This window comes from Eleutherodactylus coqui, chromosome 5 (genome assembly GCF_035609145.1).
Source record: "Eleutherodactylus coqui strain aEleCoq1 chromosome 5, aEleCoq1.hap1, whole genome shotgun sequence".
In the NCBI taxonomy this organism is placed as follows: domain Eukaryota; kingdom Metazoa; phylum Chordata; class Amphibia; order Anura; family Eleutherodactylidae; genus Eleutherodactylus; species Eleutherodactylus coqui.
Window position 1 is genome coordinate 139,924,632 of NC_089841.1, and position 18,109 is coordinate 139,942,740.

Genomic DNA, 18,109 nt, shown 5'->3' on the forward strand with positions numbered 1-18,109 from the left:
AGTAGTGCTGTTTCTGGGGGAAAATAAGGAGCCATGTTTTTCTAATCCTGGACAGCCCTTTTAAATCGGCTTGCTCAAAGCACATTTTATAATTGAACTAACATTGGTATCTATGGACTTTTAGGTCACGTATGCGCAGGGAGATTCTGATGGAAGGCCAGCATGACAATGACATAGACCACGAGCCAAATAGCTGTGACAGCTTCACATCTTCAACAGTACCACACAGAGAGCTAACCCCTCACAGCCCGGACAATGAAATAGGAGAAAGGAAGCCAATAATCAATGATCTTAAACATATGCTGCATAGTAACTGCCATTCGAGGGAAGTGAGAACTGCAATGAAAATTAAGAAAGAGAACACAGAGGAAGAAGATTATGATTTTTCCAACCATTGTGACTCTGGAACAACATCAAGAACTTGTTGTGAATCAGAGCGATCCAGAGCACTTCGAGAAAAACAGGTTGCTTCCTCTCACCGCGATGGCTCTCCGAGGCTACACTACTTAAGAAAAAGTAGTTCTGTTCTTGAGAAATCACACCAGCCTATTGCCCATGACTGTGCTGCTTCTATCCATACACATAAAGAGATCATGGGGGCAGACATGTCTCAGGCTGACCCTATCAGCTTTAAATCTACAATCGAATCTTCCCGCTGCAGCCTAGAAGTGTCTCTGAATTCACCATCAGCCGCCTCCTCTCCAGGCCTCATGATGTCTGTTTCTCCAGTTCCTTCATGTTCTGCTCCCATCTCTCCATCCTTGCCCAACAACACGCCTATTAAGACTCATTCTTCCAGCCCAGGCAGTGACACCGTATCATTGCATCCCTCCACAAAGCATAGCCCCAACAACCAGAGGAGGAACGAAAAAATGGCAAATCTAAATAACATTATCCATAGGCTTGAGAGAGCCGCAAATAAAGAAGAGACTCTGGAATGGGAATTTTGAAACTACTTTCTATCTCTGCAAAAATAAAAAAATATTGTTTCTATCCCACTCTGTGAATCCACCTTATGGAACAGAGCGATTGCAAAGAACATATATTGCATATTTTATATATATATTTTTTGTTTTTCTGTTTTGTGAAGTAGACTATAACAAAAGGGTAACAGATATCCTAATAATCCCTTGGAATTTAAAGGAGAAATAAGAAACAATTTTCATGGTTAAAAAAAAAAAAAAAAGAAAATCTTTTAGAAAAAATATTTATAAACATTTTAGATATTTTATTACCTAATATTTGGAATTTATTAACAGCTGAAGCTGCTTTGATAATGGGACGTTGAACAAAAACAGCAGACATGTAGCAGTGATGACAATGATGTAATTTAGCTTGCCACTGGATAAGATTAAGTGACTGTTGTTTAAAGCCATCAAGAAGCACTAGAAGTGTGTCCAAATGAGGTATCTCATAAATATCAAGTGCTGCTTTGGTTTCTACCACTGTCTCCAAGACAGCAGTCGTTACTACCCTCTGAAAAGATGGATACAGTCTGTAAGACTCTAAACTGAATATTTGTTGCCATGAAATGTCTGTAGATTGGATGTCCACTTAAAAACAATGTTGTAACATGCTGTATCAGGTGGCTGTGAATGTTCATCCTCATCTGTGTATGACAGAGGTAAATACAGAATTGTGGTGGAACCAGTAGTCCATATAAAGTGTAAGAGTGCCACATATGCAGAGATCGCTGTGTGTCCACATGTATTAGAGTATTTATATTTTTACACTACATGGCCAGAAGTATTGGACTTCCCTTCCAACTATCTATCGTTCACTACTGTGTAGAGTAAACCACACGATCATATCATAGTAAGCAGTTCAATAAGTCAAACTCAGCCCAATGACTTAAAACATGACACTAACTTTTCCAAGAAGTCAAGTTTTCAAACTTCTTTCCTGTGAAGTGAAAAATACTTAAGTACAACAACAGCCATAAAGCAGAACTCTACATAACCTCACATGACAGGACTGCTGTGTGCAAAAGCATTTTGCATGTCCTGACTTTCAACATCTTGAATCCTCTGGAAGAAATGTCAATGCAAGAAATGTTTGTTGGCAGCTTCAGGGATTGGGCTGTTAAAGCCAAGCAGCCGCAAACAAGCCTGAGATCACTTCCAAGAGTCAACTGGATTGGTGTAAAGAACACCACCACTGAACCCTGGAGTAGTAGGAACATGTTCTACAGTGATCAGTCATGCTGCACCATGCTGGATGCCAACATTTATGTTAGAATGTCAACAACATGACTCTAAAAGCTAATGTTTCCACTGAAAATAAGACTGACCCGAAAATAAGCTCTAGCGTGATTTTTTAGGATTTTCAGGGAGGCTTGAAAATAAGCGCTACTCTGAAAATATAAGCTCTCGTCACAGTAAAAAAAAAAGTCAATAGGAATTCATTAGGTGCGTGAAAAGGGAAGTAAAAATGCAATTGCTGCATTTTAAAGCTTTTTTCACACAGGTCACCCAAGTCACTTGTCAAACAGGCTCGGTCTTCCCGCTGCTCTCTAGAGCCCCGGCGCGGTTTCCACAGTCCTTGACCGCTCATCACTTACAAACTCACAAATCATTAATCCCGCCTCCATGAAGTGATGGCTGTGATTGGTTCTTCGAATGCTGCATTGATTTGCTGAGACGTGGCTCAGCCAGTTCATAAATCACGCCTCCATGACGCAATGGATGGGATTGGTTCTTCGAGTGCCTCAGCTCAGCCAATCAATGCAGTGCTTGAAGAACTAATCACAGTCATTGCGTTGTGGATGCAGAATTTCTGAATCTTGTAACCAGGAAGTGATTCTCTGTGGGAGCCGAAGATTGCAGGAAGTCCACCGGGGCTCTGAAGAGTCTCGGGAAGAACTTGGACTGAGCCTGCTGGGTAGGTTAAATAACTCATCCCCTGAAAATAAGCCTTAGCGCATCTCATGGGGCAAAAATTAATGTAAGACCCTGTCTTATTTGGGGGGAGACACGTTATTACAAAGCAGATACATATGGCAGTGATGTTCAATCAACATACTTATGGCCTTTTTGTGCATGTGTACAGTATGAATTATATTTTAAAGAATTTTAGCATTATAATGGTTTAACCATTTCCCTTCCATATATCTGCTAAAGGTGTTACAAATATACAGGAAGAAGTGCCATACATTAAGGGCTCCTTTCCACTAGCCTTTTTTTATTGCTGCGTTTTTTTTAACGCAATGGTCAATGGGACTTTCTAATGTTAAAAACGCAACGCAATGCACCAAAAACGCAATTGCATTGCATTGCGTTTTTAACATTAGAAAATCCCATTGACTATTGCGTTAAAAAAACGCAGCAATAAAAAAAGGCTAGTGGAAAGGCACCCTTAGGCTGCATTCACACGAACGTATATGGGCTCGGTTTTCACACCGAGCCGATATACGTCGTCCTCATTTGCAGGGGGGGGGGGAGGATGCTTCCGTCCTCCTCTCTGCCCCTCTGCACTATTTGCAATGAAAGGAGGCGGGGCGGGGGTGGGGCTAAGTTCCGAGAATTAGCTCTGCCCCCATTCCGCCTCTCCCCATTGCAAATAGTGCAGAGGGGCAGAGAGGGGGCAGGAGCTCAGTTCCTGCTCCTGGCTCTTCCATCCCCCCCCCCTCGCAGATGAGAAGGGCGTATATCGGCTCGGCGTGAAAACCGAGCCGATATACGTTCGTGGTAATGCAGCCTAAGGGCTAGTTTACATGGGCGTATGTGGGTTCTGGTCATGTAAATACACTGGGTATTTAAGCAACCAAAAATTGCAATTGCCTGCGTATTTTAGCCATTCTTTCAGGTTTTTGTGTTCCTAAGCACGCTGAGTATTTACGCACACAAAAATATATGCAGAAGGGCCGATTGATTTGCTGTGCAATTACATAGGTTTCCTGCGAATTCAGTGTTTATTTGTACTTGCTGATTCACTTCATTTGCCTATTTTGAGGCATGATATGCCCCAAAATAAGAAATGCTCCTTTTATTTTTCCGAATGGGCGAAAATTGTGTTACAAAATATGCACATGTGAACAAACCGATTGAAATCCATGGGTTCTATTCACTGTGTATTACGCTGCGGAGATATTCTCGTGTGAATGAGTTCTTAATCTCCCCTGGCTACAATTAAACACTCGGGCTGGGCACATCATCCCCATAGTTTGCATCATACCTCCATATTCCAAAATATAGAAACTGAACGCAAAGGAGTAAAATACTGCTTCTAAAAATGTGAAAAATATTACTGCAAAAAAAGTAAGGAATCACTTAAGCATCAATGTATAAAGCCCCAAGTCATTTAAACTGTGCAGGTACATTAATTTGTCCATTTAGGAAGTGTAAGTGATTATGAATGAATTTCACCTGCTTTGGTGGAAATTAAAGTGACAACAGGTGCGCTGGAGAGGCAACAGCAGGACAACCCCTAGAAAGGGAATGGCTTTACAGGTGTGGCCACAGACAATTCCTCTCTCCTTATCCTTCCTTCCAGTTTTGCATTTGGCTAGTGTCCTTGTTACTATTGGTAGCATGAGGTGGTACTTGCATCCCAGTCAGGTTGCACAGGTAGTCCTGCTCCTCCAGGAGGGTATATTGATACGTGCCATTGCAGGAAGGCTTGCTGCCCAGTCTCCCACAGTCTCTAGGGCATGAAGCAGATACCAGGTAGGGTTGCAACCTCCTTTTTAATTTTTTTTTGGACAACAGGACTAAAAATCACAGATGCACAATTTTCACGGACATATGCCCCACCTATTTTTAGAGTCCGCGAACCATATCACACCCTCCGTAAAATGCCTTGACTCACAAGGACTCAAATTATAGGGGTTATCCGAGGCAGCAGCAGAATAAATAGTTGGCAACCCAGACTACTAGGAGGATGGGGTAAAATAGACAGACAGGACACGTGGGTCAAGTTACCATAGACAGAGCAGGAGAGGGAGGATGTTTGTCCCGCAGCCGAGCTTTAAAGGGGTTTTCCAGGGAAATACTATTGATGACGTATTGTCAGGATAGGCAGCACAAAAAAGAAACAAAATCAGCACTTCCCAACTATAAATCTTTAGCTGCATGTTAAACCGCGGCTGTGACTAAACGGTACAAGCGGAAAACATGGAAACGGCACTCATATACATCTGTTATCAGAAAAATACATAACTGTAATATATATACTAAGCACATTAAAAAATGCAAGGGAGTGCACAACATCAGCACAGGCAGCCATTACTTTTGACTTTTACTCCCTTTTTCCCATCTGCCTCCTGTCCCTTTAATTAGACCATATAAATTGGTATCGTACTTTCCCTGGTTTTATTTGTAGGCTTGGGCCCAGAGAGAGGTGTCTGCTAAAAAGGTAAAAAACCCATCTTTCCTAGGTCATTATAATTAAACCATATGCCTGGTATCTTTTAGTATTATGATCCATCCGTAAGAATGGTCACCTGGACGTTGGTGGATGGGCCAATATACTTTGATCGAACTATATACTAAGAACCTTGCATTTTTTTATGTGGTTAGTATATATTAGAGTTATGTATTTTCTGATAAATGTATGATTGTTGTTGCCATGGGTTTTCTGCGTATCCTCAGGATATGTCATCTATAGTTGAGTGGCGGAGGTCCACTGCTCCGTATCAGCGCCAACAGAGTGAGAGCAGTTAGCTCCGACCCCAATGCAGTAGTCAGAGCTTGTAACTGCAAGCACAGCTCTAATTAAAATGTAATGGGTGCTGCTCCAGTAGTTACAAGCCACTACACAGGGGTCAGAGCAGCAGCTTCTGCTCCGACACCGATGTATAGCAGCACCCAATCAGCTGATTGACAGAGGATCCTAAACGGTGAACCCCAGCCAGTCAACTATTGATGACCTGTCGTGAGGATAGGTCATGAATAGTATTTCACAGGGAACCCTCTTTAAGGTGTAGTCCCTATAGGGAATGCAGATATCCCCCTCTCCGACTGTGTCTGCTTTTATATTAAATGTTCCATGTGTCCTGACTCCAGTCAGTCTTTTTAACCCCATCCTACCAGTAGTTCTGCAGCTTGCTGCTCCACCAGTAGTGGCAGACCGTCAGTAGGATGGGGTTAAACAGACCAACACAGGACAGGACTGTGTGGAGCCAATTATGCCTCATCCACACCGTGGGTGGGCTGTGGAAAGAAGTGATATCATGGGCTGGCTGTACAGTATACTCTGTATTAACCGACCTCTCCAGTTCACTGCTGCTGAGCTTAGTCATTGAACTGCTGCTCCTTGTCATCCTCCTCCAGTCCTGACCCCATGATTGTCTCCCCCTAGCTTCTGCACCCATGAGGCATGACTGACTGCTCGCTTGCAATGTCCCCAGGGCCATTTCCTTCACATCTGTGCTGCTCCTCCAGAATGCTGCTGGTTTGCACTGTGCTCATCGGCAAACTGTAGAAAGTGGGAAAAAAATCACGGACAGTGTTTTTTCCTGCCGAACACTATGGATAGCAGCAAAAAAACACCTGTTTTTTTTTTAAGACTGTCATGATTCCAGGACATTTGGCAATCCTGATACCAGGACACGAGCCATTACACAAGGAGAGCTGGACAGGGCCATAGAAGGGCATCAACCCAGCATCTGCTCCTTCCTGCACGGAGGAACAGAAGAAACACTGCTAGAGCCCTAGAAAATGACCTCCAGCAAGATACTGGTCTGCATGAGGGTCCGACGACCTGTGCAGCTCGGTTAGCTCTTAAGGAGAGATCACTACATCCCGACACCATGAAGGATAGTATAAACTACAGCTGTAATAGTAATACAGAATGGTAACATGGCAATCACTATTTACAATGGAAAATCAATGCTAAAGGAGGATGCAAGAAGGTTCTGTGGACTGTAACACTAAGTAGCGTTGTCTCATATATCAAACACGGAGGCAAAGTGCCTTACCAATATTTGGAATAAGGGTCTGCCACACTGTGGCTTTGTTGATGGCTTCCTCGGTGGAGAGCTCAGTTTAGGATTACATCAAGCTGGAACTGTAGCTACCGGACTGCTGAAGAACCACCAGTTACCGGTCTGCAGTCCTACAGAATGTCATTGGAGCTTTAGAAACTTAATGTGTTATAACATTGAAGAGTATGATGGAAGGGCAGTAACTTGTGCCTCACCCCCTGATATTAGCTTCTTTAAGTGTTCCTCCTGTAGCAGCTTTAGGGCTGTTCACATCATCTTTTATCCATCATGCTTATGTATTTTAATCTGAAAAATGGATTAAATGTGTTCTTTTATGTACCAATAGACTAGAACTGGTCAGCCATAGTGCAGAAGTGCATAATATTCACTATGCTTGATCCTCTTACCTTTGTGTATGTTTGTGGGATAGAAAAGGCTAGCTACTACATTTTCTGTCCCACTAAGGCCTTGGATAGACGGGCGAATTTTTCACACATTATAGACGCGGGCAAAAATAAATCGCACAACGCGTTTAGAAAAAAATTGCATGACCGGGTGCATTGGAACTCATGTCCTATCTTTTGCAGGTGCAAATTTTATTTGCATGTAAAAAACGCACATGTGACGGCTTTCATTGGAAAGCATTGGTTCTTATAGATACGAATCGTAAACACGCCTAACATGCGTGCACAAAAACGCTCGTCTGACTGAGCCCTAAAAGTTTGCTTGACATATGTATTTTTTTTTCATCACAGCCAGTAGGAAATTTAAAGTTGTATTTCCCATGTTTTTAACATATCAGGTTTTTGAGGCACCTGAGAAGAAAACACAAAGGTGTTCAACTAGAAAACTTTGTTCAAAAGAAACTTTACAGTGAAAACATGTTTTCAATGTGAAAAAAGGACTCAAAGATATGACAATGTATGACATAAAAAGGTATACATTTAACGTATGTTACAAAGAAAAGTACACGTATGCTGAAAATTGCATACATTTGTATACTTTTTTTTCCACGTACGTTTAATGTATACGCTAAATGTACATTAAAAATGTGATGTGAACAGCCCCTTATTTGGATGACAATCGCTCTGAAGGCTACATATTAACCCTTTCCAATCCACTGTCTGACGTCTAAAGACATTCTGATTGAAGGCTGTACAGCTCCGATATTGGAAGACGTCCGGCAGAGTATTCTTACTGTATATTACTGACCTCTCTGTTGTTGGGGGGGCCTCTCCAGCATGTCACATACTGCAGTACTGTCTCTAGCCAGCAGATGGCACCATTGTATAATGGCAGAAAGAGAACCCCCCCCCCCCCCCCCCTCCATAGGAAACACTGAATCCAAAATTGGATTGCAAAGGGTTAAGTGTGATAGCAGACCCCTGAGTCTGGGATCGATGAGTTATACAGGATGGGACACAGAAAAGTAATCTGTCTAAAAGAATATCTGTCTTTGTTCCCCCTAGCAACCAATCACAGCGCAGCTTGTATTTTATCGCAGCAGTAGAAGAAATGAATCTGTGCTGTAATTGGTTGCTATGGGCAACAAAGACTACATTTCTTTCAGACAGCTATCATAGGAGTGTGGTGCCCTACTAGGCTACTTTCCAAGGGCCCACCCTGTATTAGCAGGTAGATGTGCTTATATACACAGAATTATTGCAAATTAGCTTCCCGATTTGAAACTTTCATAACTCACATTTAATGACACTCAAATACATACATTTGATTTCAGTGGAAACAAACTCAAAACGTTTTGTTGCACAACATCAAAAAATTTCAGTATGAGCCTTCTTGGTGCCTGAACACGCATCGAGCCTGTGGACAAGTTCCTGCCATACACATTGTAGCGTCTCACGATTGACTGATGCCATGGTTTCTGTGATGTGTCCTCGCAGATCATGTATAGTGGGTGGTAAGGGGGGCGTGTAGAATCTTTAACACTCCCTAAGGCTGCCTGTCCATGGGCGCATTTTCATTGCGTTCTTCGGGACGTTAATACGGCCGCGGGGAACACAGTGAAAGCTTTCCATAGCATTGCTATGAAAAAAGCAGTCCCCCTGTCCACGAGCGGAGAATCATAGCGATTCTCCGCTCACGGGCGGCAATTCGGAGAATGCTGTGAATTGCCGTGGTGAGCCTTTCTGTCAGATAGGCTGATGGCGGAGATCGGTCTGCCGGCTCCTGCTCCCGGGGGGTGGCCCATAGCAGCCAATCACAGCGCAGCTTTCACCTTGAGAAATGAAAGCTGCACTGTGATTGGTTGCTATGGGCATTAAGGACATCTTAGTGGTAGATAGCAATGCTAAATGAAAATGTTTGAGTTTCTATTACAATTGATATCAAATTTATGTATCTGAGTGTCCTTAAAGGGGTTGTCTTGTGCCGAAACGGGTTTTTTTTTTTTCCATAGGCCCCCCGTTCGGCGCAGGACAACCCCAAAGGATGTGTTAAAAAAAAAAATTTTATTACTTACCCGAATCCCCGCTCTGCGACATCTTCCTTCTTCTTCCTTCACCAAGATGGCCGCCGGGATCTTCACCCACGATGCACCGCGGGTCTTCTCCCATGGTGCACCGTGGGCTCTGTGCGGTCCATTGCCGATTCCAGCCTCCTGATTGGCTGGAATCGGCACACGTGACGGGGCGGAGCTACGAGGACCAGCTCTCCGGCACGAGCGGCCCCATTCACCAGGAAGAAGACCGCACAGCGCAAGCGCGTCTAAAAAAGCAAGACATCAGAATTAGACGGATCCATGGCGACAGGGAGCCAGCAACGGAGCAGGTAAGTGAATAACTTCTGTATGGCTCATATTTAATGCACGATGTACATTACAAAGTGCATTAATATGGCGATACAGAAGTATATAACCCCACTTGCTGCCGCGAGACAACCCCTTTAAATGAGAGTTATGATGGCTTCAAATGGGGAAGATCATTTGTAATAACTATGTACTTGGGTGTAGAAACATATTTGCATTGTTTTCAAGATGTTTAGACCGTTAACTGCAAATAATCCCTAGTTTCATTTTATCCAACCCAACCATAATGGTATATTTCTCCCTGTGCACGTAAGGCACTTATCAATGGTCCGATTCCCTGTCCATCTAACAATCGGCACTGATTACTGCGTTCACCGGCAGCAGAGGATCAGTAGTCTGGGGACAAACTATGTATAACATTAGTTGGCTGCACATCCCTCCATTTACATGTGGGGCGCCTGCATAAAAGATGCGATCAGCCAACAACTGATCATTTGTTTAGTAGTCAGCTATCAGGGTATATTCATACACGCTGTGTGTAAAACAGTCTTTAGGTCCTGTTCATATTAGTGTCATGGCTTCCCTTCTTCTCAGAACCGTAACAGCCATGACAGATCCATTTTAACAAATCCTAATGGATTGCCACTGACTTATTTTGGGTTCCAGGATTTCGGATGACCAGAATAGCGCTGCAGACCGCTCCATTTCAGTTGTCATTACGCATTAAAATCCTGATGGAAGGGGAAAAATTGCCATGTGAACGGAGCCTCATTTTATTAATTGGACCAGTGGTGCTCACATTCCATAATTAAGACCATAAATATGTATTTAAAACCTTGTTACACCCAGATGGGGGGGGGGGGGGGGGGGCGCTACATTTAATTGTGATATACAAGCATTTGTGAAAGTCAACTTCATATATTCTTTATGCCTTGTACATTCCTGCCTGTAGACATTACTTAGTGTGAGGCTTACATTTTAGTTCACTCGCATATCTTCTTTTACATAAACTGACATGTAGTTGAAGAGGATCTCCTGTTCATGGTGAACATAGCTCAAACTACATCCCAACAACATTATACCATATAAGTGATAATATGCATATGGGGTTGTGTGTGGAATTAAACATTGATGACATATTGCTATGAGATGCCATCAATATCTGACTGTTGCAGTTTAACCACTGTGCCCCACGCCTATCAAGAGGCAGAGGACTTGGTGGTTGAGTGCTATAACTCCTTCCTGGGTTTGTCCATTGGCTGTGTTTGACATTGGATCTCATATGCAGCTCTGCCCCCGTTCACTTGGCCGAACCCACAGTTGTATGCTAAGCAGTGTTTAATGCCACACATCCACTGTAAGGGGCATTTTCTTTTGACTTAATAGAAGCCCTAAACTACAAATTGTATTTAAACAATTATTCTCATCACAGTTAAGGCCCATTAATATGCAAAGATAATCATTCAAAAGATTGGTTTGGAGCCATTGTTTTTCATAAACAACTAATGGACACTATTGTCCATTAGCAGCTTATCATCTTCATTTGCATGTAAATGAGCCTCCTGGACCTGTATGCAGAGAACAGCAGGCGGTCTGTTCTCTGCATTCAGCTCCTTTGTCTCGGGGCTGCACCCTGAATACAGTATAAGCAGCAGCTCCCATGGACAGCAAACACAGCATGCGGCCTGTGTTATCTTCTCTCTGGCTGAACTATGAATTTTATGCTGACCTAAAAATCATCGCACAGCAGAAGAGTGAAAGATTGGAGCATTTACACACAATGATTATCGCTCAAATGATGAGCGCAATATTGTTGCGTGTAAATGGGCCTTAAGAAATGGCAAATCATTAGAACGTGCCAGTTAAAGAGATTGTACCACGATTGCAGGTTAGTCCCTATCCACAGACTAAGGGATAACTTGCTGGTCAGTGGGGGTCTCACTACTAGGACCCTACCGATTTCAAGCATAGAGGTCCCATGTTCCCTTTCTTCCTTACTGTGGGGTTAATGCACCCCCACAGTGAGGAGGAGACTGAATGAAGGTCTGGTTGCACTAACATTCCATTTACTTTCAATGGGTCTGCAGCGACAGCCGAGCAGCAAGTGCTTGGGTATTTTCGCCAGCCCCATTGAAATAAATGGAGCTCCAGCACATGCTCAACCAGCGTTCCATTCATTCTGAGAAACAACCCAGGCAGAGTGGGACACGGGACTCCCATTTTCAAGATCAGTGGGGGTTTCTCTCCGGATAGGGGATAACTTATAATCTTGGTACAACCTCTTTAATGATAGGAGGATCCAAGTATTGCAAGCACACTAATAAGACAAAGAGGCTGCAGCCTAAAAGGGTTACAACCTTTGTTCTACCAAATTGGAGGTCCTAGTAGTATGCCATTAATAACGGAGATGCAAAAATCTCTTAAGTGGTTGTAAACAGCAATTGTAACACAATAAGAGAATACATTTGGCTGCCACCAGGCAAATACAGGTCATTACTTGGTTTGCCGTAAATAACATTTATAATAGAAAATGGCGATTTCAACACATAACCAATCAAAAAATGTTGCAAAAGTTGCACTGGGTAGTTTCTCATCTCCAGAGACCAGGATTTCGTTTCATGCAAACGACCAACAGACTCCACGTCTGCTGGTTTGTGCTTCAGACCGTTCTTGGCATTCCAGAAAGGGAATCAAGTGAGAACTGCTTTATTATTTTCAGTATGGACAGAGCGGTGTAATGCCTAGTGCAGATATGAAAGTGTGATTCACACATTACATGCTTCAGTTTTCTTTTGGGTGGGGAGTTATGTGGCGGCTGCTATTAAGGAGTAATGTAGAGGAGTGTGGAGCAGGAAACTGAAGTATTTCGAGGTTATTGACCACTGAATGGGCATATTTTAAAGTCTACATCTAGAATCATACACACATTTAATGGCTTCCATAGAATATTCAGGAGACTGTAGATTATGACTAGGAACCAGTGAAATGACTGAGCCACAGAACCTTCTGTAATCCACTAGGTCACTTGCCAGCTTGAATCTTATTACCTGATTGCAATTTCCCATATCCACATGTTGTGGGCACTTTACTATAGCAATGCATATTTTACATTAGATGAGAAAGGTCTTCCTTGGCAATACAAAGCCGAGCCCCCCTGTCTCCTGTGCTTTTGGACCAGACTGGTTTACTGTCTTCACAACAGTTCTTCTTTCACTTGCTTTTTAGACTGTTCTCACCATTTCATTCCAGTAAGGCCGCCTGCAGACGGCCGGGTCGGATCCGGCTGCGAGAATTCTCGCAGCAGGACCCAACCCGAGCGTCTGCAGAGAGCAGCGCGTCACTCACCTGCTCCTGCGGCCCCGGCTCTTTCATGTGCCGGTGAGTGACGTTTCTGTGCGGGGCTCTGCGAGCCCCGCACAGAAATAGAGTGTGCCGGGATTTGTTTGCCGCGCGAGATTTCGCGCGGCCGTCTGCATAGGATTCCGTTTGTTAACGCAATCCTATGGCAGCTTCCAGGGGTGGAAAATCCACGGGAAATCCCGCCGCGGAATTTCCGCCCGTCTGCAGGCGGCCTAAAGCATGACAAGTGCTCATCAAACCCTTAGAGGAGCACATACATCGAACGTGTGGATCTAGCATTAGAGGAGCTCACGATAAGCTCGACAAAGCCCAGGACAAGGGGCAGTCTAACAAGAAAATCTTTGCAACTGACTCAAACAGAAGTAACCATTTTCAGGCCTGCTGTCAATCCTCTTAACATTAGCTCAACTATTATGCTTAATTTCAAACAGCTTATTGAATATCATGCCACATTAGCTGTGGTGTCTGTGAAGGCCATAGCTCTTCTGCTATTTAGGCCGCTCCCACACGGGCGACTTTATCGCACGATTTTGTCGCGATGCAACAATGCTACAAATCGCATGTACGTGAAGCCGATGCTTTCCTATGGGTTCTTCCACTCAGGCGATGTTTTGCAGCCTATGACATTGCGAGACTACAAATCGCAGCATGCTCTATACAGCCGCAACTTGCTATTTTTTTTTTTTTTTTGTAGCCCATGTTTCCTTATGGAGCCTTCCTTTCTGTTGCATTGCATGAAAACACGGTTTTCATGCGATGCAACTTTTACAGTCGGAAATCCTACTGTAAAAACCCTAGCTGCATCAAAAAAAGAATACATCATTTAAGAGGCGCTGTCATCTCCGGTGTGCGTCTCCTTTTCACCTCTGGCACTTGACTTTAGTCTTCTGCCAGCCCTTCCTTGATTGGAGGATCAAAATCCCCGCCTCCAAGACAGCCTGGCTGTGATTGGTTCTCAAGCGCCGTGGCTCAGTCAATCAAAGCCAGCGCTCAATGAACCAATTACAACCATTCAATGAATGGCTGTGATTAGTTCGCCAAGCGCTGGTTCTGATTGGCTGAGCACTGCGAGCGTTCAGCCAAAGGCAACGCTTCCTGGAGATGGGGATTTTCCAATCCCTGACCAGAAGAAATGCCTGGAGACAACTGCCAGGGACGGGTAGAAGACTGGGTGGAGCTGGCAGTGCTTCTTAGGTGATGTATGTGGGTTTTTTGTTTTTTAATGCAGCTAGGGCCTTTATTTCAAGCCCCCCTTCACCCCCCGAAAATCCGCTCATGTGGTGCTACAAAGTTGCGCGACTTTGTAGCAACACAATATCGCGATATTGCCATGAGAAAACGCAGCGATGTTGCACGGACCACCGATGCAATATTGCTGTGATTTTCCTCACAGCGATATTGCGTTGCCCGTGTGGAAGGGGCCCTTAATCAGTAACCACTATCATTTCATCCAACGACTTTTTTCGTTTTGTTAAATACCATATACCACTTTCTAAACAAAGCTTTAAAAGTTTATTGGAAAGCTTCAGTGTATAAAATAAATTCCAGAATAGTCCACAAGGTGGCAGTAAAACAATTTATATAAAAAAAACAACATAATTGACAGTATGATAAAAGAATGTAGTTATTTATTTTAAGCATTTCTATAGCGCATACATATTCCACAGCTCGGTACACTGATTACCATCACTTACTTTGGGCCTTGTCCCCATGGGGGCTCACAATCTAAATTGTCCTATTAATGTTTTTGGAGTAAGGATAAATATGTAAACCTTTCTCTGAACATAAAACATTTCATGGCAGTGTTAAAATGGCATTATATTCCCATTTTTATTCATTTGTTGCATTACTGCATGTACCATTATGCAGATTACTGTAGTTCAATAATGGGCCAGATTTTCTCTACAACTTAATTCAATGTCCATTAAAATCTATATTAGGTACTTGAGAAATATCCCTGTAAATAAAAAGGCAAATGTAGATTTAAACAATACATTTAGGACATAATCACATCATAGTTTTAGCCCATACTTCATCTTTAATAAACGGATCTTAAAGGAGTTTTCTAGGCATGTACTATTGATGACCTATCCTTCGGAGACATCACCAATAGTTGAGTCTGCTTGGGACAATAGGCAGTCAGCTGATCCTCCGGCCCGCTGTCAGTGCAGTGGGGCCAGACATCCATATTGGTGGTTAGAGCTGGAAGTCTAATAGACGGCTTCACTCACATTGAAATCAATGGGATCAATGCCTTCTATTACACTTCTGGCTCTGACTGCAATGAGGAGCTAGAAGAGAAAGAGAAGGCGTTGTTCCCATTTATATCTATGGGAGTGAAGCCTTCTATTACGCTCCTGGCTCTGATCAGATATGTGGATATCCGGCCCCTCTGCACTGATAGCGGGCCGGAGGAGCAGCTGGGATCATGGGTGACGGACCCCCATTAATCAACTTTGTCAGTGGTTACATGTTGACAATTGTTCACATGACTGCTGCAGCCAATAATGGTCATGCCTACATGAAAGACCCATGGCTGCTGAAGACAGGAATTGTCACCAGTTTATATGGAACGTCACCACTGCAGCCAGTGAAAATAATGACCGCCAGAGACGTCGCTGGACCTACGGGGGATCTTTTTTTTTCCATCTTCTGCCCTCACAAGTTTTTTTTTTTCTACAAACTCTGAAAACCCTTTAATGAAAAGCAGAATGCTGTCACTGACACTTTTTAGAGCGCTCCACTTCACTCAAAATGATGACCCTCATTCTTTTATAATGTAAAATGTCATGAAAGTCCAGTATATCAGAAGAACTTTCCCCTACACATAAACCTCACGTGCCTCAGCAGCTTACTGCATAATCTTTCCAAGGAGTTTTTCCTTCATCTTGTGTTTTGTACTTGGGGTCTGGTATCTCACAGGCAGATCTGTGCAAATGTTAGAATTGCTTGCTTCAACACTACCTCCTCATCGTGGCGCAAATGACCTAATGCTCAATGTGTGAAGAATTCATGTGGGCTTTTTTTATTGTATCTGCAGTTAGCAAAGCCAAGAAAACCAAAGTGTGAATCTCATTTCACGGTACGATGCTGAGGTATGATTAACATTTCATGCAGGACAATACACACACGCAGTCGCAGCATTTAGATTCACTTGGGTTAGTATTGCTGCTCTTTTTAAGGGTCTCTTCCCAGGTAGCAGATTTTCCGCTGTGGCTTCCGGTACAGATCTGCATCATACGCCCCTGTTATTTTGACACTGATTTAGCACCCTCACTTGGAGAGAGGAAATGTGCACTAAAACGTCCCAGCTATAAAATCCGCACCACGTGTCAATTCTGCATGCAGAGTTTTTTTCTACATCATGTAGGTGAGATTTGTTCAAGTCTGATCCACGTGGCGTGTTTTGTAAATGCTGTGGATTTTCCATGCGGAAATCCCACACAGAATGGAAAATGTATGCTATGTGTGAGCATACTCTGAAGAGGAGCTCTTGAGGCTGCATAAGGTGCCTTTCACACTGGCACAATTATTCTGCATGCCTGTGTGAATTTTGATGCCAAATTGAAATGGCTTCAATCAGCTTGCAATTCCACATCAAAATCTGCAATGAGACTTGCGGGGTTTGGTGCAGAATGCGCAGTGGCGGTATAAGCTGCGACTTTGGGTGCAGAAAGTGCAATAATTCTGACCCATCTGAAAACCCCCTAAAGGAAATTAAGATTTAAAGGTGTTGCCCAGCTTTAAACTATTTATGATTTGCTCTCAGAATGGGTCATCATCATCAACAGTTGATTGATGGTGATCGCTTTGTTAGTTTACAGAGCCAGAAGCCCACAGCTCTGTATATTCTGCAACATACATAGTAACATAGTTTATGTATAGTATATGAATCAAGACAATGTACATTTAGTTCAGCCTGTTTCTATCCCCCCATGTTGATTCAGAGGAAGCGAAAAAAACCCAACGAGGCAGATGCAAATTTAGCTCATTTGCAGGAAAAAATTCCTTCCCGACTGCATAATGGCAGTCAGAATAATCCCTGGATCAACGTTAGAGTTCCTACCTAACCCCAAGACTCGGAGAAACAACCCCGCTGGCCCCCTCATGTCTATATCCTGTAATATCATAGTGCTCTAAAAAAATGTCTAGTCCCCTCTACTGTTTTTGCCATCACCAAGTCCTCAGGCAGAGAGTTCCACAGTCTCACTACTCTTACAGTAAAGAACCCCCTTCTGTGTTGGTGATGAAACCTGCTCCCTTCTAGACGTAGAGGATGCTCTCTTGTTACTGTCGCAGTCCTGGGTATAAACAGATCATGGGAGAGATCCTTGTATTGTCCCCTCATGTATTTATACATAGTTATTTGATCGCCCCTTAGCCGTCTTTTTTCCAGGGTGAATAATCCTAATTTTGTTAGCCCCTCTGGGTATTTCAGTCCCCTCATTCCGTTTATTAGTTTAGTTGCCCTTCTCTGAACCCCCTCAAACACTGCAACATCTTTCCTGAGCACCGGAGTCCAGGACTGTACACGGTATTCCATGTGAGGCCTGACAAGTGCCTTATATAGTGGGAGGATAACGTTCTCATCCTTCGCCCCTATACCTCTTTTAATGCACCTCAAGACTTTATTTGCTTTTGCAGCAGCTGACTGGCCTTGACTGCTCCAATTAAGTCTACAGTCAACTAGTACCACCAGGTTTTTTTCCCCATCTCACTTTTCCCTAGCTGTACGCCATTTAGTGTATATTGGTGACATCCATTTCTCGTGCTCATGTGCATAACATTACATTTAGCAATATTGAATATAATTCATTTGCCATTTTTCTGCCCAAGCCCCCAGCTTATCTAGGTCTATTTGCAGCTGTACATTGTCCGTTGTATTAATTATCTTGTATGATTTCATATCATCTGCAAATATTGATATTTTACTGTGCAGACCTTCTATCCGGTCATTAATAAATATATTGAACAGAATGGGGCCTAGTACGGCACGCCACTAGCAACGGTGGCCCAACCAGAGTATGAACCATTAATTATCACCCTCTGCTTTCTACCTTTAA

General features: G+C 43.2%; 1 protein-coding gene across 4 annotated transcripts in view; it reads left to right on the forward strand.

Moving 5' to 3' along the window:
- CUX2 (cut like homeobox 2) overlaps positions 1-1,678 on the forward strand; it is a 372,532-nt gene extending 370,854 nt beyond the window's left edge. For all 4 annotated transcript variants that reach the window (XM_066603238.1, XM_066603239.1, XM_066603240.1 and 1 more), the window contains one exon: positions 125-1,678. In XM_066603238.1, coding sequence (XP_066459335.1) covers positions 125-950 — 826 coding nt within the window. In that variant the 3' untranslated portion in view covers positions 951-1,678. The remainder of the gene's footprint in view (positions 1-124) is intronic.
- The last annotated feature ends 16,431 nt before the right edge of the window (positions 1,679-18,109 follow it).